The 24,883-nt window shown below is 40.2% G+C and overlaps 1 protein-coding gene across 1 annotated transcript in view; it reads right to left on the bottom strand.

Moving 5' to 3' along the window:
• The window catches only part of Dl (delta), a 35,694-nt gene extending 11,170 nt beyond the window's left edge, over positions 1-24,524 (bottom strand). Inside the window, 6 exon segments of the mRNA NM_001163899.1 lie at positions 1,678-1,738; positions 14,325-14,453; positions 14,456-14,477; position 14,480; positions 14,483-14,624; positions 24,222-24,524. Of these exon segments, the coding sequence (NP_001157371.1) occupies positions 1,678-1,738; positions 14,325-14,453; positions 14,456-14,477; position 14,480; positions 14,483-14,624; positions 24,222-24,269 (403 nt within the window). The 5' untranslated portion in view covers positions 24,270-24,524.
• Between the last annotated feature and the right edge of the window lie 359 nt (positions 24,525-24,883).

The raw sequence follows: 24,883 nt of genomic DNA, 5'->3' as shown, positions 1-24,883 counted from the left end.
TGACTTCCCTCGGAGGTATATTTTTTAACGCGAACTAAGTAAACAATGCGCGCGTCCGTTAGTCTCGACCAGGTGCGGTTGCTTCGCCTCGGGCGCAACACAAAAGATTTCGGTGAGCGCAAAAGCGTCATTCGAAATTGCCGGTAGACTATTATTATATTCTTCGACACGAATATTCCTTTCACAGTCGTGAATCCTCGGGATCTCAGAAGGCCCTTGTTTATCTATGATATATTGAATTCATTATACGTGTGTCGCACAATCGCATTCTTCACGGATCGTCTCGTGCATAAAAATGTTCGGGGGTCGCGGTGAACGATTAGTTTTGTGCAAAGCGCAACGGTCGCTTTCTAAGTCGCACGCAGCTGCTTAGACGTACCACGGGCGGATTAAAATCCAAATGTGATTTAATTAAGCATTAAGTCAGTGAGTAGATAGTGAGTGAACACAAACGGCTTGCACGTAACCTGTTATTACGCTTGATTAGATTTCTGTTGGTTACGTTTCTCGGTAGTGAGGAGGCGCCGCCCATCGCTCCCGAGCCGTATTAAAAATATACCCATCCTAACCTATTCAATTCGGACGCTAATGATTTTCGGTAAACCGGCCTGTAGACACACCTCGTGGTATCTTTAAATCTCATAAGTAAATCACCGATGTTTTTGTTACCTGTCCGACGAGTAGTAATTATGTCGGTCAGAGTGCAGCGCAGGATGAAAATCTAATTAAGATTGGGGCGGAACCGACCTGTTTTCGCGTCTGCCATTTTTATAAATATGAAAATTTCAAGCAACACCTACTTCTATGTTCAAACTATATGTTTATTAAGGTATTAAAGGATGCGAATGATCATTATGTTTTTACGAGTCAATGGATTGATTACATTTCATTCTGAAAGGTTTTAGCGGTCACGCCACTTCGCATGTAGGTACAGGCTGTAAGCTATAAACGTCGATTCTTTATTGGGCGATTAGAAATCTCGTGACATCGGTCTGCACCCGCAACGCCCTATTGGCGTACCATTTAAAATAATATTTGAGCATGTGGTATCCGTTTCGCTTTTATACAATGTTAGTTAAATTGGGTAACCAATTTATCCTATGTAATTTATGTTCGTGGCGACGTGTGCGTGTCGGTCAACGGCCATACGAATACATTAGAACATTTCTACTAAATTTTCGTCCTACAGAAGGCTGAGTTTATTAGAATAGTACGGGCATTGCGAAGCGAATCACGCGCGAGCCGGCGTGCTTGGAACACAAATCGACAACGCCATGGGAACATTTTTGTCTTCCACGATATGATAATATGAGCATTCAAATATACATACTGTTCGTTAAATGAACGATAAACACCCAGAATTACAGTGAAACCTGAATGTGAGCGAGTCGTGGACTACGTGATGTGATTATTACATTTTCGATACGATTTTTTTTTTCACGATTCTTTTTATCATAATGTACGTTAAAAGCTAGTTGTAAATCAAACGTCTGAAGGAGTATTTAGCGTGTCGAGCTTAGCGATACTGATCGACCATCTGCATTATAGTGAGGGTACGGACTATTATTGTCGTTAATGAATAAGGCATATTATAGGAACTAGGAATAGCGTTTAACGAGCAGGTGTTTGTTTGTCTTAAGTTTTTGTATAAATAAAGTTTTTTTTTAATTTACTCACCGTCAGTTCTGGATGTGTCGTTGTTGTCGTGCCACGCTTCCACTATAAGCGAGAATGTGCCCTGAAAAATGAAAAACAAAAACAAGATGTTTATAAAATGTACTTTTTGTAATTCGCAGTCGAGTGAATTCAAAGAGACACTGGTGGTAGGACCTCCTGTGAGTCTGCACGGGTAGTCACCACCTCGCCTATTTCTGCCGTGAGCAGTAATGCGTTTCGGTTTGAAGGGTGACAGGTAGCCGTTGTAACTATATCGAGACCTTAGAACTTATATCTCAAGGTGGGTTGCGCATTTACATTGTAGATGTCTATGGGCTCCAGTAACCACTTAATACCAGGTGGGCTGTGAGCTCGTCCACCCATCTAAGCAATAAAAAAATAAATAAAAAAAGACAACTCTATGCTTGTTCACGCACTAAATATCGGTTTATATGATTATTAAGGTTAAACGTTTAATTGTAAACACTTATAACAGATAGCACCTGAATTACAACGAATAATCAAAAAGCTTTTACTCCCGGTCGAGCCTATTGTGAGTTCGCACGGATAGGCATCTCTATCTTGTCTATCACAGTCCCGGAGCAGTTATGCATTCCAGTTTGAAATCGTCGTACAATTATCATCGACCTCAAGTTTCAATATGGACGTTACATGTGCGCCTATAAACTCTGTTAGCCGTTGAACATCAGTTAAGTATACAAATAGTTTAGTTCATTATGTGGTCGTGCAAATTAGCAGCGTGAGCGACAGGTGGATTATGGCAGATGTCCTTAGGCAGTTTCAATATAGACCGTTTAGTAGTTGCAGACGCATTCGACTCGACCAATACGGGATAATATTGTACGTGCCTTCACAAGAAAATAAATACCGAGCAATACCGATACAAACGAGCGCATATCTGATACCATGTTATTGACACGACTCCTTATTGACACAAGAAGGCGAAACGGCAGTCGAATCTTCCGATTAAAACCGATAACGCGGTGTCAACACCTTTTAGGCGCCTGTGACGGAAATTATCAATGGGTTTTATGGTTGGGCCGAGCTGAGTTCCGCTCATGCGAAAATGTGAGCGCTTCATCGGGCTGGTTTATGAAATCTCTCCCAACGGTAACCGGTTTGTTCGTCTACAAATGATTGCATCGCTCCGAGCCGCTGGAGGAATGTTCCCGCTCACAATAAACATTGATTTTGCTTCGGTTTGTTTGACTTCAATCGTTAGGAAATATTATGTTTAATTAAAAAAAGATAGAGCCCTATGGAAATTCCTTCTTTTTTTCCGTTGACATAAATACAGAGATACGTCATTTATCGTAGATCTAACATTAAATATTCTTTTTTGAAAGGCAACTCTGTCGCAATCGTCATGCGTATTAATGCATCATTACATCAACATGGAGAAAATATTTGCGGTAACCAATTTGGAACACCAGATAGCCCACATAACGTTACCAATTATATCTGGGCTGTTACGGGCCAAGCCATAAGTTTATTCATAAATCGTCGTCGGTTCTAACGAGGAAATTATCTGGCCACTCGTAAAAACTTTCGTGTAATTTAATTTAGATTTGCGCAATACTCTATGACAAATTGTGTGCGGTAGTAGTATTCTTCGTTGATGAATAGATAAATTTATGAGGGCCGAATGTAGTTCGTTAAGACGGAAGGAGGACGCTCGTGTGCGTAATTATAAGGAACGTGTCACGTGGGTCGTGTCCAGACAGCTGCGTTCGCGGATGTGAGAGGTCACCGCTTAATGTCCGACCCGATATGATTCAGTTGTTCCTGACAGATGTCGCCCCCAGCCAATTAGAGCTAATCAATGAAAACTTCATTTGCATCTAACAATAGACACATTTACATTATTAACTGTCTAAGAGAAGATCAAGAAAAAACGATGCGTTATTGTAATCAATACTAGAAATCTATGGTTTCACAAAGCTAGGGAAAAAACTTGGTCGCTTCGACTTATCGCTAGATTATTGGTTCCGATACGACGTGTTAGGTTTTGACGAATTTATAATATGTTTTAAAAGCTCGTACAATGCGAGCGGACGTGTTATCGTCTCCCGCTGAATACCAAACAGACTGAGGACACACTTACATGCGCAAACAATATTGAGCCCTAACGCCCCATTACAAACTTTATCAATGTTTGTACACGCCGACCGGTATGAAGATCGAAAGAGGATTGTCAAAGTACACTATAATGATTCGGTGTGTGCGTTCCATCAAATATCGCGACTTATTGTATTGGTTTGTTAATTGAGTATGGAGAACGCATTTCGGTCAGCTGTAGCGCACGTAAGTATATGCCGGTTCCCACGGCAGTGACTCTCGAGTCGACCCATAAAAAGCGGCCGACGTAAGCGTACGTGTGGTGCTAGACTTTACGAACGCGGCGAACTGTTCATGCCGTACTAAGGAGTTGCGATGTTTAGACGATGACTAGCGGATCTCAGTCGAGAAGTAACAATCTCTGTTGTTGTGTAGCGATTTTTATTAATTTCTATGGGCAGACGTAATTTCGGTTTACCTGGTACGAAGCGGTGGCCGGAGTCAATAGACATCAGCAAGTAAATTGAACTAGAGATAGTCAGTTTTCATATTGAATAATTTGTGGTAGGGCCTCTTGTGAGTCCGCGCGGGTAGGTACCACCACTCTGCCTACTTCTGCCGTGAAGCAGTAATGCGTTTCGGTTTGAAGGGTAGGGTAGCCGTTGTAACTATACTTGAGACCTTAGAACTTATATCTCAAGGTGGATGGTGGAATTTACGTTGTAGATGTCTATGGGCTTCAGTAACCACTTAACACCAGGTGGGCTGTGAGCTCGTTCAACCATCTAAGCAATAAAATAAAAAAAATTTGTGGTAAATTATGTCCATAATAGATCCTATATTCACCATAATTGCTGACTTAGTATTTTTTGAAATTTTGAATTAATTCTGTATTCCTAATTTGGTAAATGATTTATAATAATTAATCTCGACTGTATTTTTCAGTTACTGGGATAAACACAAGCTTTTAAAAATTAAAAGAGTTTTACGGTCAATCATTAAGAAATACCCAATTCTAATAAAAAAACCTGCAGTGCATCGGAACGCCAGTGTATATTCCACTCTAATATCTCTAAATATTTAATCTATCCTACATACCGTAGTACGTAAACTGTTTCGAGTCAAATGAAGGCAATAAAATCGTTACACTTGCGAGGTGTTCTATAATAGATTAAAACTTCTATGGCCGACAGTGTCCATCGGCATCGCGTTAATTACGGACCGTTCCGAATTGAAATGTTCGTTTTCTTTGAAAAATTTTATAACGTTTGTAAAACACGATATCGGGAAGACATCGTGCCGGATTCGAGACACATTAACCCTTATCGTCTGAGAGCGATGCGTTAAACTCTATTAAAGACTTATACGTAGCGATAGATTGATAATGCTCGACCCGAACGGCGTAGTATTATTTGATAATCGTTTTATGAGGGTGCCTAAAGAGGCTACTCCCATACCGGTGATGGTATTTTGTTATTAATTAAGGAATCTGAGGAGTCGTGGGAACGGGCCCGTGCTTTTGTCAGTCTCGTTTTGTAAGCGCCACGTGTTTGGGTCTTTTAATGCCCAGGACAAAAGGAAGCAATCAGGTGTCCGAAGATTCGGAGCCGGCTTTCCTTCCACGTGTTTCGGACGCTATTGTTCCGTTTATTGTTCAAACGAAGGCGGTAACAAATCGCAACAGATGTTCGCCTTATTTGTTGGTTTTTGTTGTAGACGATTAGTGTATGACCTGGAAAATTAAAAAAAAAAAACTTTTGAATTCCGAAAAGGTAAGTACAAATCTTCTCAGCCTCGGACGTGTTTGTGTAAAATAGAACAAGGTCACTCACGGTACGCAGCACTCGTCAGATTCGGTCAATACCATAGTTACAATATTGTACCTCAACCGTGTTTTATTATGAAAAACGTCATTGCCGATCGGTTTCTGGTAATGTTTCGACACGACGAAAATATTTGGAACGCAAACACCCGGACAAGTGGAAGAGTCGTGATTTCGTATTTCACACTTTACCCGGCGTGGTAACATTGCTTTAGACAGGTTTCTTTTTTACATACATACGAACACAACTATAAGTTTGCGGATAATTAAAATAATGACGCGTATGCGTTTTGTTTTAAGGTTCGAATTCACGTGTGCGTTCAATCACTCATCGGCGTTATATAGGAAGTGTCGGTCGTCGGAAGAGCTGGCAATATAATACGTCAATTTAGAAAAAAATATGCAAATCCTAGCAGCAAGCTAGATAAATATGATTTTTTATCACCATTAAGCGCATTTTATTTATTAATGGTTTCTAATTATTTTTATCACTTCCTATATTGGCATCTCGGATCGGGCGGGTCGTTGAACTGGCGAATTATTTATTACACAAAAATTCTTGTGCAAATCATTTATTCGAATCTGAATTCATAACTTCATTAGTCAATGACACAAGTCAAACAAGGTGATATACTGTAAAGTGTGGTTCTCTTGGAGCTAGCTTGTGCAAGACCGTGTGAACAGGGCCCTTATAAATGTTATCATAGAAAAAAATCCAGGTCGGGATTTTATTGGCGACATCGTACATTCTGTTAGAATGTTAAGTAGAGTTGAGCTCGAGCGAGTACAGTTGCCCTATCGAATAAAGCGGTCGTGCACGACTCAGAGGCCGTCCTTAATCCGGCCGCTCTTTGAAAACGGCCGGTTAATCCTCAGGCCCGTGGAGGCCCACACTCGGCGAGACGTTCTCGTGGTAACTGCGACCTCGCGGCCCGTGAACCTGACGTTCCAAATACAAATATGTTTAACGAGAGAAATCCTTTGTTTGATTTCTTAAATGCACGTATTAAGTATTATTAAAAATAAAAACGGACATAAATCATTGGGATTTGTGATAAAAGTGTATTTATTGGGTACGTTCCAACTGAATAGAAAGATTTATGTCTTAATACTTAACGTCTAAAATGTTTATAGTGTAAATTCATAAGTTACCACGTTGACGTTACAATCTAACAACCCATTTATTTTGTTAACGTTAAAAAGCTCCAGTGACAGTGACAGCTTACGTACTGTCGACGATTTTATGCACGTCTCGGTCAGATCGGTCAATGCGTGACAAAAAAATTGCAACGAAACAAATCGAATCATTACACAAATCGATTAAGTAAGTGAATTTTAATACCACCGGCATACGACTTGCTCGATACAATTAAATGCGTTAAATTTTTTCACACGCCAATCGTGTGATAACTGTTATTTTAATATCACGATAAAGCTTCAGCTCTTTATCGATCAGTGGAACTGTGTAAGTAAATAGTTACCGGCCTGCCGTAGCATTGGGTAACTGTTTTGAAGGTATTAATTCGTCTTGTACCATGAAACAGAAGTCTAAAGCCTTTGGATTTTTTAAACGACTTGCCTCTATCCGCTAACGATTTATTACCCTCAATTACGAAAGGGAAAATAAAAGGTCACTCCGCTAAAGAATCCGGGGCTCAGGACCAGGTCCCAAGCGAAAAACGTACGTGGATATGTTTTTTAATTTTCACATGGAATCGGCGGCATCCGTCTCCGCTCCGGACGGACTCGACGAGAATTCCAAAAATGAAAATGTCGGCCGTAAACAACGCAGCGATTTGAATGAAGCTCAAGAATTAAAAAATAAACATCGATAGAACAAATTTAGTGAGGGGCCCAATGTGGATCTGATAAGGTGTGAGTAGGGTCGCTGGTGAAACCTAAACCGCGCACAGACGAGCCTCAGATCGTTCCATCCGGATTTTATTAGATGCTGACGCGCAGCCTCCTCGCACAGGTTTCGACACGAATTTTGATGAGACTTATCACATCTTTTATTTAATCCACTTTGCATACGTAAGCTGTTAAACTAGGTGTGTACTAGAATCGATGACTAATATTACTTTTAATAGAAGATTCAAATTCTGAACGCGAAGATTGAGAAAATCCGACAGTCGAAAAGTCTGAAGAACAGATAGGTCTATATATCTATTAAAAGGTCATACATGTGGAACTTGCAGGCGACGTTAATTATTAATTAATTTACAAGTCAAACTCGCGGTGGTTCCCAGCCCATGATTGGCCTTTGACACGTCCATAAAATTCGCCGAATTAAAATACGTACATACGAACGGTAAGTACCAACATTTTTTCCATGGTAAATATAAATATAAATATTTTAAATAAATAAATATAAATATTTTTACTAACAATCACGCCACGTTAACTGGTCCCGTGATAAGTTCGTAAAGAACTTGTGTTACAGGTACCAGATATCGGAAATAAATGTAAGATTTTTATTATACACATACATATATTTAATATACATCCATAACCCTGGAAAAGACATTTATATTTATGATACAAATATCTTCCCTTGGCGGGATTCGAACCCGCGACCCCCTAGTGTAGTGACCATGTCACTTACCACTACACCAGACGGACGTTGAACGGACGAAATAATGTGGATGATTTATTTGCAAGCTTGCGGATGCGAGTAGATCATGTCAGCATCGCACTGCCACACTCCTCATAGTTCCTAGAAACGGTGCGCGTGTGATGAATAAAGGACTGGAATGCGAAGAATTTCGTCATTGCTGATTTGAGGGCTTCTCGCGCCCTAGACATACGTGAGAACGAATCGGAACCATCGCCGCCATCCAAACTAATAAAATTGGAACGCAGCCATTCGCCTAAAATGGATGTCGGATTTAAATTTAGAACTCGACGAGGCTCGGAGTCAGACTGTTCCTAATATGAATTTTGATTGACATCGCTTGGTTACGAATAAAATCGATTTAAAAAAAGCCGATATTGTTTTTCACACGCTTGTAACTCGCAAATAATATTTCGACTGCCGTGAATCGGAATCTTTGAACGATTTTATTGGCAGTAGTAAATGTTAGCGAGACGCCGTTAAAATGTCAGAATCTGACCGTAAACTAGCGTCAAGTAGAAAAAGGTGTGTTTTCTTTGCACGAATCAGTTCTTAGAGCGATCTAAGAAAAACTAACGGACAATATTATTGTTTATTCACAGCACTGATGAGCTTATTTTACTTATGACCCTTCTCCGGTGACTTATCACTATTTTTGGCGTTACGGAATTCATTTTAAAAATAATGTTGTTTTTACATTAAGCAAAGTACGTATTGTGCGATAAGTTTATTTAGGCGGATTAACTGGTGGCCGGGCCTGTTAATTGATAGGTAGTCGAATACCTGTGCAGTGGCTCCGAACAATGCAACCAGAGTAATTATACACGCTCCGATTGTTTAAATTTGATACTTATGAAATCGCGTTACAGGTCTTATTGTATTGGCGAACGTATTCACCGGCTCTTTAACTACTTTTACGTGGAATTTCTTTCGCGATAGGTTTTTTTCTCTTTAATTGCCTTTCGTCGGAGAGAGATAAAAGACAGCGCGGAGACGAACGTCGTACGAAGCATTCCTCGAGTTCGGTAGACTTTATTAAAAGAAGCGGATGTGGGGGTAAGTATTTTAAGAGGAACCCGCCGCGAGTCGATTCAAATAAAGGAAATTATTAAGAGCTCCTTGAGAATAAAAACGCGATAGGCGGAAGCCGTTCGGTGTATAGTTTGTGAAGTGTCCGACATCACCATATTGAGTTACATTACGTAGCAATGAGCTAGTGTGATTCGTGCGAGGGTTTAACGTTTTTCGACGTCGAAAATTATATAAGGATCGATCGCGGTACGAATAACAATGCGATCCGTGTAATCGATTACGATACGAATTTAATTATAGATGTTTCGATTCCTGTTTCGGTTCGTGTTTTTGAAGTTACGAGTTGTGTATAGTTAATTACTTTCTAATGTGATTACTGATTGTCGTTTGTAAAAACATTGTTAGTTCACACGCGACAATGAGTCGAGAACGGGATCGGATTATAGCGAGGTGCGTTACCACACTATTGTTTTGAAATTAGAATCATTTATGACGTCACTGAAACAGCGTTGATTTCTGCGAATGACATTCCCGTTTGCGTTTTTTTTTTTATAATGACGTCAAACTGCAAAGAGATACTTTCATTTAAACACCTCAGTATATTTAGACCGTGAAACAGTTTTACGAAACATGCAAAATAACTAACAATCTCTAGAATTAGTTACGCCGTTGCTTAGTCTACTTATTCGACAAGAAAGACGCGTGTTTCTTCACTTAACGACACAAATACATTAATCAAATGGGCAGTGAGCCTTTTTGTTTCGGCGTTGTCCATATGAAGTTCCCTACACCTGAAGTTCGGTTGTAGTTTGACTAGTTTTTGAAGGCGGCCAAAGTTACACTACTTCTATTAATAAGGCCCTTTAAGTTTGTCTGAAAGTTGTCAGTGGCGAGGCCGGATTTTTATGATTTTTTTTCGTTCCGCCTGTCCCTGATAAACACATAAAATACATTAATATGTGACCATAACATGTTTTCGTGATTTAATTAACCCTAATTAAGTTAAAACTTTTCCCTGCGATCTCACGGTAAACAAAAACTGGATTAATTTCTTTCGTGTTTCAAATTTAATTTATATGAATTGACTTCCCCGAGTCGGCCATATTATTGTAATTGTTTTCATTCTAATTAAAATATCACATTTCTCTTGTAGATTACATCAAAAGATGTTAACGTTTGATTTTTATTTGAGAAACTGACCATGAAAAAAGTAAAATTGATTGTTATTATAAAGGTCCGTGAACTAATTATGTGTTTGAAGTTGAACCTTGTAAGGGCCGTGCTACACGCAGCAGTTTTTGTGGAAAGGCCTGAATGAGCGGCCTTCGTGTGCCTTGTGGGAAAGTGACTTGCTTAAATCCCGCACATTGTTACTAAACGTCCAGGTTAAATTATTTGCTTTCTATCGAATTTAATTTACTAGGAATCTTAGGAACTATTTTAAATAGCATCGCCATTTTTTTTTATATTTAGCAACACTGACATTAAGTATTGAATATAATTGCCTAATAATAGATGTCCAATGCTTTGTAATATAAAACGTAACAATGGCGCCGATGAGTAAGATCTCGCAATACGGATCTCTGGGCCTATATCGTATAGTTCACGGTCAAAGTGAGATCGACGCGTGCGCGGAAACACACTTTGACATTTGCATTGGATTTCGCAGGTGTACCAGAAATATTGCCTTAGAATTATCAATGAACCGTTGTCGTGCAGTGGAACGGGAACGTTCATGCGATCGTGGGGTGTGAACAGCCCTCGCATTTAGGGCGCGCACCGTTGACCTTTCGTTTACAAAGTTGACGCGGCATTAAGTTCTGTACTTACTGATAATCCATCTCTCGTGGTCTCTTGCGTCCGGACGGGCTGACTGCACGCCGGGTACAAGTCGTGATGGTAAAACAAGAATTGTTTTGTGAAATAAACGAAAACCCGCCGCCCGAGCGCAACGTTTGAATACAAATAAGTGTTGCGTTCGAAGTGAGCCATCTTGTTCTTTTAAATGCCTCGTGATAAATGCGTTTCTATGCGTCGTTAACTCGCGCGCCGCTTTACTCTTGTAATTTCAATGTTCGAGGTTGTCAGTAATATTAATATGCTTACGACCTGCTATCCGGTCGGGTCATCTAGCACCGATTTATTTCACGAGGGATCAGATAATGTTCGGATGCAGTTGGGTTTAATGTTACCCCGGTCGGGTTGAATTTCAAAATATTGTGATGTTCGCCGCGACGGCCCTCCAGTTTTTTTTAAATTCTTATTTTTTTTTATTGCCCTTGTAGGCAGGCGAGCATACGGCCCACCTGATGGTGAGTGGTTACCGTCGCTCATGGACTTCAGCAATGCCAGGGGCAGAGGCAAGCCGCTGCCTACCGCTAAAGATGGGTCGACGACCTCACAGCCCACCAGTGTTAAGTGGTTACTGGAGCCCATAGACATCTACAACGTAAATGCGTCACCCACCTTGAGGTATAAGTTCTAAGGTCACAGTGTAGTTACAGCGGCTGCCCCACCTTTCAAACCGAAACGCATTACTGCTTCACGGCAGAAATAGGCAGTGTGGTGTTACCTACCCGCGCGAACTCTCAAGAGGTCCTACCACCAGTAATTACGCAAATTTGTGGATTTAATTTTTATTACACGATGTTATTCATTCACCGTGGAAGTCAATCGTGAACATTTGTTGAGTACGTATTTCATTAGAAAAATTGGTACCCGCCTGAGATTCGAACACCGGTGCATCGCTCAACGCGAATGCACCGGACGTCTTATCCTTTAGAGCACGACGACTTCAATAGGTCAATCTGTTCAGTTAGGTTAGCTTCAGATAGGTAAATATGTTCGGAGTTACTTGAAACTCGGAGGAGTTCAAGCACATTCACCTGGCATCGGACCGCGGAGGCGCGTAAGCATCAGCCGTAACGAGTGCCCATACACAAGTGCATTACGCTACATATTTATTCGTGCGGGCGATATGGTTCGTGGACCAGGCCGCATCGGCGTCCGTCGATGACCTCGTTGTAAAGAAAAAAGATATGTGGTGTCGTGGGACACCGGATAGGAATGAAGTTCCTTATTATAAAAATACTAATTTTAAGTTCTATTCGAGGTATAAAGAAAATAAAACTGGAGGTTCCGCAACAACCCACGGTCATTCGGTAACGTGCGAACTTATTGTGGTACACTTCATTCACGGTTGTTTGCACAAGAGTTAGTATATTGCGCAAACGAACGCTCTGAGATTGTGGTTAATGAATGATAAAAAAAATATGAAATTTTTTGTACGTTATGACAAAGTTAAATCGTACACTGTGTGCATTACTAATAAAAATCTTACGTTATGGACGTTTTTTCCCGGTTAGGGTACCCCTCCGCATCGTCCCATAAGGAACTTCGTTCCAAAAAAAACGTCTCAATCTTCGCGTGTTCGACGTGCGCTAGTGCCGAACATAAGTCGAAAAATTTTGATGCGGAAATGCCGATGCCCGTAGCATATGGTGTTGGATGTCTGCGTCACAATCGATGGGTCACATATGGGAGGATTACGGCCGCTACGACAGCGGGGCTGAGGCTGTCACGGCCCGAAACACGATAGACCGTCTATTTCCCATTCCGCATCACTTTCGCTCAATTGATCGCACGTCAACACATGTCAGCTACGAGCCGTAGATGGCTCCATGTGAAATTAAACAGGAAGTTTCAATTTAGCGACAATTCATTTGGAATGATACTGGCTGTTGCCGGACGCGTAAACGTTGTGAAAAAAAAGCAAAAAAAAAAACGCTTCGAATTCTATTCGCGCTGTGTGTTTTCCGAAGTTTACCTGATGTATCGTTTAGTGACCAAATGTCACGTTTTCTCCAGATGGTCGGGGCTCGTTGTGCAAGCGGCCCGACTCGGAGCCGATTGTTTGTTCAAACATCACGGGACGGTACGATATTTGAAGCCGCTAAATAAAATACAAACAGCACTCGAAGCCTGTGTACTTAGTGCGAGTTTCTTAACGTTCTCGATAGCGTAAAAGTTAACTCCCATACCCGATCTTGTGGACCGAATGGTAAACAGTTGACGTCATCCTAAGCACGTCATTACGGATCCTCCCGATCCATTAACGATGCTTTTAGGTACCTCAAGCTGCGGTCACCGTCCTCACCGAACCAGTCGCTAGCGACGAAAGGCTCGGCGAGTAAATTAACCCATAGGCACATCCCATTGTGTTTCTCGTCCGGATCTTCTAAGTGGGTCGCTCTTACTGGGGCCAGTGTTAGCAACACCTCCGGTTTGAACCCCGAGAGCTCACCTATACGCTAGGGTAACGCTGATATAGCCTCTCAAGGCTATCAGCATAGGTAGGAAAAAAAATCCATACAAAGTTGAGTTAACTTTTACGCTATCGAGAACGTTAAAAGTTAAAAAACTCGCACTAAGCACGCTGTAGTGTCCGTGAGAGGCTGGATTGACGCGACCGAAACAACCGTAACTAAGATCCAATTAAGATGTCCGTTATCCTTGGAATACGATAGATAGATCCGAGCGAGATCTGTAAATAAATAACCTGCAATTACAATATTGAATCACGACCGGCCCATTTAGTTTAATGGCTCGGCGAAGGGTAACCGCGCACCGCATAGCTTACATTCGTTACTTACGTATAGCAAGTTCATAATTGATTTAATGGTAATTAATTACAGGGACGTCTCCGGTTTTCGCGAGACGGAAACGTAATTAAAAGTAATTTTATAATACGTTCGCGTTAAACTATTCGTAAACTCGTAAATAATATAATGACAATAAAATAACGCAAGATTAAACCGTAAAATTATTATTTAATAAGAATAATTATTGAATGTTGTGACCACGCGGTCGCTCGTTAGAACTTCAAATTTAATAAACCCTTAATTTCTTTTACTATTATTTACGATAAATGAGATAGATGCCACGTATCGGCCTCCGCTTTGATTGGAATTCGAATGTCAGAATCCATAGACAAGACTTGATTTATTGTTGCAGTGTTACTGCACATTTCACGATATATTGATTTTGAGTGTTGCCTACAAAATTGATGCGTTCTGTTTTTGAAACGCTCGGGAGATTAGAGCGATAAAGTTTGAGACTCACCGGCCACGTGAAGTCGAAGGGGAACACGATCGGATTGCTGAATCCTTCCACGTTGAGGTTGGGCACGTCCAATGAGTTCCCGCCCAATACCGGTGTCGTGATGTCGCCGAAGGTGCACGGCGACGTCGTGTCGATGTTGGCTTGATAAATCTTGAGACACACTCGGAACTTAGTCCTGCACGGCGCCAAACACGGCGCATCACTTTTTGAGGAACCATCACAGCACTGGCCACTACTTAACCTACCCAAGGAGTTCGTAAAACTTTTTATCCTAAGTTCAAAAAAACCAGACGTCAGCACCTGAAAAAAAAAAAGAAAAAAAAACTATTAGTATTTATTCAAATATTTGCAAACGGAATGTTAAGAGTGTGGAGAGAGCACATTGATCCGATATATCAATATCGTTGTGACAGTACAAACAGACTAGGCTATACAGCTTTCAGCTTAAGGAGATGTATTCTCGAACTATTTGCACAACTGTCCACGCGATCGATCCCGTTGAGACATTAACGGTTACACTGGACAGTTTATGTAGGTCGTCAAAAATGGGGTTGCGCCGCGTGTGGGGCGCTTCGACACCCCTAACCTGAATCGAAATTCGAACGTTATGCCAACCGAACTATAAAAATTTATGTATTTTCCTTTCTTTTTATAAATGGAACTGACAAATACCAACGCCCCCCGCTTTGTTTTAAGCGATCCGGTGTTGCCAGGGCTACCGATTTTTGTAGAAAAAAAATTAAGATTCTTTAGAGTCGTTGATAGATCGACAGACGTCAACAAGGCTTGTTTTTTACCGCTTATGAATAATAATAACTGGTTTTTGTTGCCCTCCAGGGTGCTCAACCCTTGCACTAATGAAAGAATGTGCAGTTGGTCGCGCCGCATACGTGGGGTCAACTAGTTTTAGAGTAATGCATTAGGGCTTATTCGTGAATTCATTAAAAAAGGTACACCTTTATTTTTATATAACGTGTTTTATTTTTTCGCTAAGAAACACCGGAGGTATCCTGTTATACGGCATCGGAAGGAAGTGGCTAAGTATATCTATAATACAGCAATCGATTTATTGAAGTATAATGATACACGGTCGTTTCATATTTTGCGGTAGCCTCGTTTGATGTTAGCGATGAAAGAACCATTTTCCCTTGTAGTAAGTAATTAATGCATTATTAGTGATTATGAGTTAAGGGCCGTAAAACTGTACAATAGTCTGCGTGAGAATTGTCGTGATTCAATTTTTTATTGTTATGTTTATTACCGGTAAATTTTTTTTTCATAAATTTAGAACAATTTATTTATGTAAGTTTCATTTGATGCATACAAGAGAACAAAGTCGAGCATTCAAATTAAGTCTTCATCATACAAATGATAGGTTGTCGGGTTGACAGTAACCAACCCCCGTTTAAACAGAGCTGCGGTAAAAAATACACCAGATTTCAACAGACTTCCTGCCAGTGACGGGGGGGTTGAACGCGAAAAACAAAGACCTCTCTTTCCATTCGTTAACACATGAGAAGGACGGTGGTATTCCGTATCACTTCACACATCCACGTGATCGCGTCAGGTAGGAGCGGAACCACAAAAAAATGACCAAAAAAAGATACAGCACTCTAAACACATACCCTCTTTTATTTTTTTTTAGTTTATTGTTTATTAAACTAGTTGTGGTAGCGCCGATACGGATGATGGATTACGGCTGGCCCTTGTTTTACGGCAAGTTCTGATTGAACTCATCAATTATTTTGATTTCAAATCAAACTTCGTTAAGTCCGCATTCGAAAGAGTGGTGAGTCGCTGAAATGTTCACGGCTAAACGACCGCTTGTCCTTCTCAATAGCACGGCCGATTACGGTAAAATCAGAAAGAAAAAGAAAAAATTAAGTGGATTTGAAAACAAACGGGTCGCGACCAACCGGCGATCAGCCTGAGGCGAACACAGACTAACAATTAAATAATACTTACCGACTACCGGATAAGTTATGTTTTATTATGTCTTCGGGCGCATTTGACGCGATGAATCTCTGATTGATGCTGTTCGTAAGCTTTTACGGACTTTTTGGCGGGAACGGTAGGAGTGAAGTTGTGTGATTTGTTTTATTTTGTCTATTTAGTGTTTTTTCAGGTTTAAATGTGTAATAACGGTGGTTTATTAACTGTTTGATATCTGTGAAAGTGCACAAATGTAGGAAAATGAAACAAAGCCGCTGGACGTAACTTCTCGGGATCCTTCAAAAAGTCCGCTCAAAAGATCTCAGTAAATAACCACCATTTTACTGACATTATATTTCATCCGATATCATCTCATCTCATCTATATATTAATACGTGAAGCAAAAACTTTGTATCCCTTTTTACTAAAATTGCGCGGACGGAGGAGTATGAAATTTTCCACACTAATAGAGAATATAGAGATGAAGTGCACAATGCTAATTTTTTTTTCAAATAATGCATAAAAGATACATTAAATCAATAAAGAAAACATTACACACACTACATACCATGTATTTGACGCACACACGCATGCATACTATTTATTGTCAAACTTTTGTTCTTGACGTCTGTTGTCAAATTGAGAATAGATTAAATATTGTTTGTCTTTATTAATATTTTTTATAGTGTAGTTTTGGCGAAATTTGTGATTATAGAAGTATATAATACAATCATAATAGTGTACAAACTTACAATGCCAATTATTTATAGCCGAATTTCGACTGCGGAACTCTAGTTTTATTTAATTTCATCCCAGTTGATTAATGTCTCAAATTAATCATCTTCATTTCATTTAATTTCATTTCACTCCATATTATCATGTTTCATAAAAATAAGATAATAAATTAAAATAAGACATGACCTAAAGGTCTTAGTTACCAGGTCATAAAATCCCTTTAAAAAATAAGTAAGCTTTTAATGAATTTCGAACTTTTAGTTTTTCCTTGATGCCAAACAGTTTTATTGTCATGGGAACAACGCTGATGTCGTTTTTCGTTTCACGTATAATATTACGTTTTCGGTCGACGCTATTAATCAAACGAATCAAGCCGATTACCATTGTCTAGTTGTTACAAAACAGAATTATTTATTTATTCTGTTGCAATGCTGCCAACATTGAGATCTCGTAATGTTTATAACGTTCCGTTAGTGATGGTGAAGTATTTCGATGTGTGCCAGTAATCAATTACACGTGCGCTTAATTTATTTTACACACAACTTCAAGTTTAATGTATTCGACTTTAAGAGTCGTGATCATCGAAATACTCTTTTTTTTTTTTTGTATTCACGTCCGAAACGTAAGTAACATTAATTGAATCGATCAATGCAGCCTTCAAAATCGATTCGGGCGATGAATGCTATCTGAAATTTACAGCCTCTTTTATTTTAATAGACGCGTTCCCACTAAACGTTCAATTACTATCTGTTCATAGATTTAAGAAAACTGTCAAGGAACGTTTGTGCAACAAGGCATATTATAAAGTTAAGGATTATTTACTAGATGGCACTACGTGGGAATGAGGCGTTCGCTCCTGGCCTTTTAATTTTTCATTATTATTATTATTATTTTAATTGTATTTTTTGACTTGTTTTTTCCTTTATTGTATACATATTTTTATTTATTTAAAAAAAAAAGTAAATATTTGAGAAAAAACAAAAAAAAAGCCCGCTGAGTTTGTTTCGCGCGTTCTCCTCAGGACTGTGGCTTTTTTTGGAACCGGTGGTAGAGTTAACATTGTTATTTATATTTTGACATTCAACAAGTGTGTTATACTGACATCTAAGTTGAAATAAATGATTTTGAATTTGAATTTGAATTCGTTACGGTCGCTCGTATATTTGTAAGTATGTACAATGTTGGGAGCATATGTTTCGAATGGGCACTTTATAAAGATGCGCCTGTCGACGTGAATTTCATTGTGTTTCACTCGAGTAAGCGCTTAGGCCAGCGCTGTGAGCGTTTGTCTAAAAATATCTCAATTAATAAAACACAGGGGAACGTGTTTCGTGTCTCGCGGTTATCCACACACGCGAAATGTGTTAAAATAAATAAATACCCAAACAGGGGCCTATTATGAGAGCGGCGACGTGGCCGGTGCAATTCGCGATTCCAAATTTAACGTTGCGTATGATTTATTTTTCATTAGAGCTTATTTTAAATTTCAGTCTCGGACGCTTTTTACAGCAGATGTTTTTCGATGCGTTCGACCTTTTTTTTTCAAACAGCCCCGCTCTTGATACTTGACTTTTAATTAATTGTTTTTTTTTTAGAACACATTTTTGAAGTTGATATTACACATCTGATCGACTACTAATTAGTTTATCGATTTTTCGAATAACAGTCTCGGCGTTAGTACAGTTAACTGGAGACGGGTGTCGGGTAACTATACAGGGCTCGGACCGTATCAGGGAATGTGTTAAGGAGGAAAAGAAAAGGACTAAATCGAACAAAACGTTACGCCGGCGTGCGGCGACAAGAGTCGCAATTCTCTTTTGTTGATTTCGCTTGCAGCTGCTTCGCACAAAAGGAACTTATGTACTTTTGAGTGTAACGTTTTATATATCGAAATTACGATTCACACCCCACTGAGTTTCTCGCCGGATCTCCTCAGTGGGTCGCGTTTCCGATCCGGCGGTAAATTCTGCGAAGCACTGCTCTTGCTAGGGCCAGTGTTAGCAACACACCCGGTTTGAGCCCCGTGAACTCACCTACACATCAAGGACCTTGCATGGGTGGACGAGCTCACAGCCTACCTGGTGTTAAGTGGTTACTGGAGCCCATAGACATCTACAACGTAAATGCGCCACCCACCTTGAGACATAAGTTCTAAGGTCTCAAGTATAGTTGCAACGGCTGCCTTACCCTTCAAACCGAAACGCATTACTGCTTCACGGCAGAAATATAAGCAGGGTGGTGGTCCATACCCGCGCGGACTCTCAAGATTTCCTACCACCAGTAAATATCAGCATAGATAGGAAAAAAAACCGATTCACTGCGTTCATAGTCGCTCGTCGAAGCGATCGCGTTAAATCTGAAATCGTTTTTGCCCGAGACGTTATTAAATTTGGAATTAGTAGTGAGTGAATTGCGAATGAGTATCGCGTAATCTACTGGGATAGTAGGTGGATTGCGCGCATCGTGTACGCTCAGTGCGTAAGACTTTTGCGGTTATTTAAACGTGGAGCCACAAGGTAATTGTAATTTCGTGCATAGATGTACTTACTACACGCGGCCGGCTCTCTCGTGCCGGTATCATAAACCAGATCTTTTTAGTTCGATTGTTATTGGGATTAGAATCGACGCGGCGACGTGTGAAGCGTTCGCCTCCGCCAAGACGAACAGAACTTATTAAAATTCTTTCGAATGCATTTCGGATTGTCATTCAGTTTTATAATTCGACGCGGACATTAACGCGTTATTAAAAAAAGAAAATACAATTAGCGTTTATTGTTTTTTTTTTTAATATCAACTTGACTTTTTGCCTATACATTATTTTGTATTACATATTTACGTTTTTTACTGGAGGACCTCTTGTGAGTCCGCACGGGTACGTACCACCACCCTGCCTATTTCTGCCGTGAAGCAGTAATGCGTTTCGGTTTGAAGGGTGGGGGCAGCCGTTGTAACTGTACTTGAGACCTTAGAACTTATATCTCAAGGTGTGTGGCGCATTTACGTTGTAGATGTCTATGGGCTCCAGTAAACATTTAACACCAGGTGGGCTGTGAGCTCGTCCACACATCTAAGCAATAAAAAAAAGTTATAAGTTAACTTTAATTTGCAATCATGCGTTAAGCGCGGCAATTTCATTTTAGTTACGTAACTGGACGGTAAACTTTATGACACGGCGCGTTTTTTATCGCCTTCTTTACATTTGTCATATTAATATTCGAATATTCATATCTGTCAACTAACGACCTTAACTTTCAACCCACGTGCTTTTAGAATGCTCGACTCATCTGTTCGCTATGCCTAAACTATTGTGCAGTTGCGAAACCTACACCATGCCAGTATCTCTGACACGTTTACCCAATTCGGAATTTAATAATTCGTACTGGCAACATTAAACAATAGGATCTTAAATTAGAAGGTTAACGGATGAATGACGCACTATTTAGATAATTTCGAAATTCGAATTCTGAAGAAGGTGGGAGATTCTAGAGGATTTTAGCAAAATGTTGGCATTATTTGTTAATCGTTCTATAAGTATGAATTTGATCAAGATAAATACGGACCTGCCCGATTTTTATACACACAAATTGTTGCTAGACTTCAAAAATGACATACATCAACGGTACGATTGTAATGGCTTCTAAAGAACTGAGTTTCCCAATGAAAATTACAGTGTCTTTTTGAATTTGACGTTTAATAGCTCTTGTCCGAAGCAAAACATATCAAGCGGACAATGAGACGAAAAGTTCAAAGTTTTCTCATAGTTAAACAGTTAAAAAGCCAACAATTATACAGATTTTGTACATAATTGGGCCCGTTCTCATAGAACAAAACATAGTTTCGGACAATGGTCGGAATTAATGCAGGGTTAAAAACCTGCATTTAAGCGGTTTCACATATTTTAAAACGGCTACTTGACGACATGCGAAGTTTCGTTTTTTTCTTAAGACTCTTTTTTTTAGATTACTAAACGATTTTAGCTCATTACTTTTTTGGGTACCCGTAACTTGGAGGAAAACGAATTTGAATATTATAAATACGAATAAATTTAAAAAGTAAAATCGACATTAAACTTTCGTAATTCAAGATTTATTAATGATTAAAACAAATATGGTTCTAGAATCACCAATACGAGAAACGGTCTGTGTGACAACTTTTAAAATTTCAAAATTTCTCAGAATCATAAACCGTTTATTTGTGTAGGTACCTACCAAGACATTTTTTGTCGTTCCGTAATTCCGTCTGTTCAAATGACATTCGTATGTGTTCCTAACTAGTTCGGTAACTGTACCTATTTTATAATGAGTATTTCGACCATAAAACCGGCCATTAAAACGCTAGTTAGACCGACAAATGACGAATTCAACTTTTTAAAACATTTAAATCATCATGGTATCTGGCAATTAGAATAGGTGTGCGCGTGTAAATTATGAAAAAAGCAGATGTTTGGTGTTCTTAAAAGTTGCCATTAATATGAGCGCACCTGCTTACCGGTAATGTGGGGCGCGCAGGGTTGCCAGGCAACTGTACTGAAACTCCACATGGATGTTGTCATTAAATTAGTTTTATGTTCATGTTATGAGGTCAAACAAAAATGATTTCCGAGAATTTTTTCCAATTGACCGTATTTGGTATAACAATAGTAATTCATGTAAATATAGTATGAGATGATAAATATGTGTCGATTGACCATCTCTTAAAGTAGTTTATTTCTAACATTTCTATTATTAATTTACGGAATACTTTTTCAGGACTCGTTTTCTTAAGCTTTAGGGGACAGCCCTGAGCAACTTTACAAGTGCAATATGCAGGCGCAGACCTAAATTCGAAACACACATTATATCATAAGTAATGCAATCACACACGCACAGCTAACGTTCTACTGACTATGACATGCTATGTCCTAGATATGTGACAGGTAGTTGTTGACTCTTATCGACTGTTATGATATTTTTAATATAAAACAACTGTAAAAATGGAGGTATATATGAGTCGTCTATTATCAAAGGTGGCAATCTGTGCATTTGGACAAAAAAATGTTATTGATATGTCAATACAGATTGATTTGAATATAATCGTCTCCTTCAAAGAATACGGTTCAAAACCTGCATTAAATAAAGGTTAATAGTTAACCTGTTATTTATCTAAGATGTCGTTCCGAAGAGTTTTGTGACTGCCAATGGAATACAAAGTCAATAATTCGTTTTTCTGATTTACCAACAATTGTCCAAAAGTCAGATTGCCGGCTTTGATAATAGTCGACTCATATACGCTATTCGTTACGAAAAAGGTTCCCGTATATAGTTCGCCCGAGGATGCACTTAATAGTCTTATTCCTGCTAATAATTTCACGAGAAACTCCACCGTTTTAGTACAAGAGCAGCCTTCGATGAATAATTCATTTGAAATTGGAAATTACTTGCGGTTTTAGAGCAGACGTGTTTCCTTTCTTACCCCGCTTCCGATTCGTGGAGATGGTCGAGCGATCACGCGATTATGGATCTCGAGAAAAAGACCGGCGGCAACTTGCTCGCCTTTTAACCGAGAAACATTATGATGGTCGCGGATGTGACGTGTTCGAAGCGAGCAATCGATGCGATGAGACAATAATTGCACCAAACAGCTTGTCACGTATACAGGATCGTGTATGCGAGATAAACCAGTTCGACTCTGCGCGCTGAGTAAAACGTTTTTGTATTGAACAACGCGACTTCATTCATAATGTATATAGCTCCTTGAAACGCACTCGCACAATAATATCACACGCACACACACACACACACAAATACATCTATAAATAAACGTAAAATACATTTCGCAAATGTGAGAAGAGATGGGTCGACGTGCACCGTCTAATTAAGCTTGTCACGTTCCTCACAATAAACAAAATAAAAATGGTGAAAAATTACTAGCTTAGAATCGAATTCAAGTTTGATCCTTCGCTACAACGGTAGATGTTTCAATTTAAATTGGAACATCGCAGGATCGTCTCGTTCTTAACGGTATATTCCTTGAGTTTATAAAGTTTGCGCACACGCACACACCCAGGGGATAGTTCCCCCGTTTATTGCCATTTGAGAACGGCAAACGATGCGGGAGAACAAAAAGTCACCCGGCCGGAGTATCGATTTTTTATCGGGCCCTGACATTTCGTTGGGGCATGTAATAGCTGGTTACGTTAGTTAGGAATGCGAGATGCATTGTTGGGAAATTGCGGAGCGTAGGATACCTACGAATCGATTGGGAAAGCATCGAGTAGATAGATACTCTAGTCGGGCGTGTATCGATGTTGAAGTGAATCATGCGATCAGCGTTCATCGGGTATGTTTTGAGATGTTACTCGTTCTTGAGCATAAATAAACATTTGTGTGTTCGCTCAACGAAACGAAAGGATTCGACTGATAGATTCATTCAGTCCTTAAGCTTTAATGAGCCGGAGCGACTGGAACTAATTTGTTTAACGTTGTTTAAATGCTCGTCGATAAAAAGTCGTAAATGGTGTGAGAACATGTAAGAAAAATCTCGGTAAGTTCACACGTCAGTTTGGAGACATGCCCTAACGTAAGACAAATAACCTTGACCGGTTCATAGGGCAATGACCTAGAGTAATTATTAGTAGTTTATGATTTTCATAAGTAATTTCACACTGAAACTTAGCATTTGAGATTTTTTGATAATATTAACTGGTTAACAGTAATTTGTAAGGAACTATGTTTCAATTAATTTTCAAATTTCGTTAATTATTTTTTAAAACACTAAACCTGCTGAGACGAATAAAGTTGGCTTTAGCAATTTGCTTTCAGATGGATTATTACTATCTCCGTCTGCGTGTCGATGCGGATTGTTCTGTGCGGACTGAGATCCACCACGAAGCCTCGGAATGTATCTAATTTTACTACGGAGGCTCGCGACCCTGTTGACCCCGCGGCCCGATCGCATTAAAACCTGAACTTTCTATAAACTATGAGCCTGTTTGTTCGGTAAACGTATTGAACACACACAGTCGCGTTTTCGACTCGAGCCGGTCACGACTCCAGCTCGGATAACCCTCACTCCCGACTATCCAGGACGATCAGACAGCCACCGCTTCGAGTTCGTGGGAAAGTGACGGTCGTGCCGACCGGCCTCCGTTGTTTATACGAAACGTCGTTAGCTACGAGCGCCGACGGGGTTACGTCGACGCGAAACGTAAACAAACCAGGATTCGCGGTTTTACGGTGTCGATGTCCGTACCTGGGGCAGAAACCCTAGCAGGGCCAAGAGCACCGCGGAGGCGCGCATGGTGCCGCGTCCGGGCTGGCGGCGCCGGGGCACACGTCGGGTACGAGGCCCGACGGTCGTCAGCACTCCGCGAAGAAAGATCCGCGGTAATCCATAACTCGCACAAATGCACTGAGCGTTTCACTTTAAGTCACACAGAGCACAAATTATCGAGATGTCACTGGTCGCTCATCGGCTGCTTCGAACCGGTCGCGGGATCGTGCACTACGTTCGAAACGCGCGCGTCGCGTGTTGTGGCGTTCTAGAGCCGTAATAACGTGTATTAGGAACGGCGCGTGACGGCGAACTGAAGGCGGGCGGAGGCCGCGGTGCGGGCAACGCGCACCTGGCGCCTGGCATGTTTGTAGCCGAGAGATGGCGCTGCGCGGCGCATCTGCCGGCTGCCCCCCGCCCGCGCGTCTCTGCCATCCAACCAGAAAATGCACGGAAAACAGCCGCGCTCTCTGCTCAACACGTGCCCGCTGGCTCACTAAAAAAACTTCGCACAAGAAACCTCTCATCTAGTTAGCTGTTTGACTAAAAGTGTTCACTCAATCATTATTTTTAATTTCGAAAACTAAGGCTAAGCTTTCAAGAGGTGCAAGACATATTGAGATATTAATTAAATTGAGATT

This window comes from Bombyx mori, chromosome 7, assembly GCF_030269925.1.
Source record: "Bombyx mori chromosome 7, ASM3026992v2".
Classification (NCBI taxonomy): domain Eukaryota; kingdom Metazoa; phylum Arthropoda; class Insecta; order Lepidoptera; family Bombycidae; genus Bombyx; species Bombyx mori.
The sequence above is the reverse complement of the archived record's forward strand: the minus strand, read 5'-3'. Positions and strand labels throughout refer to the sequence as shown.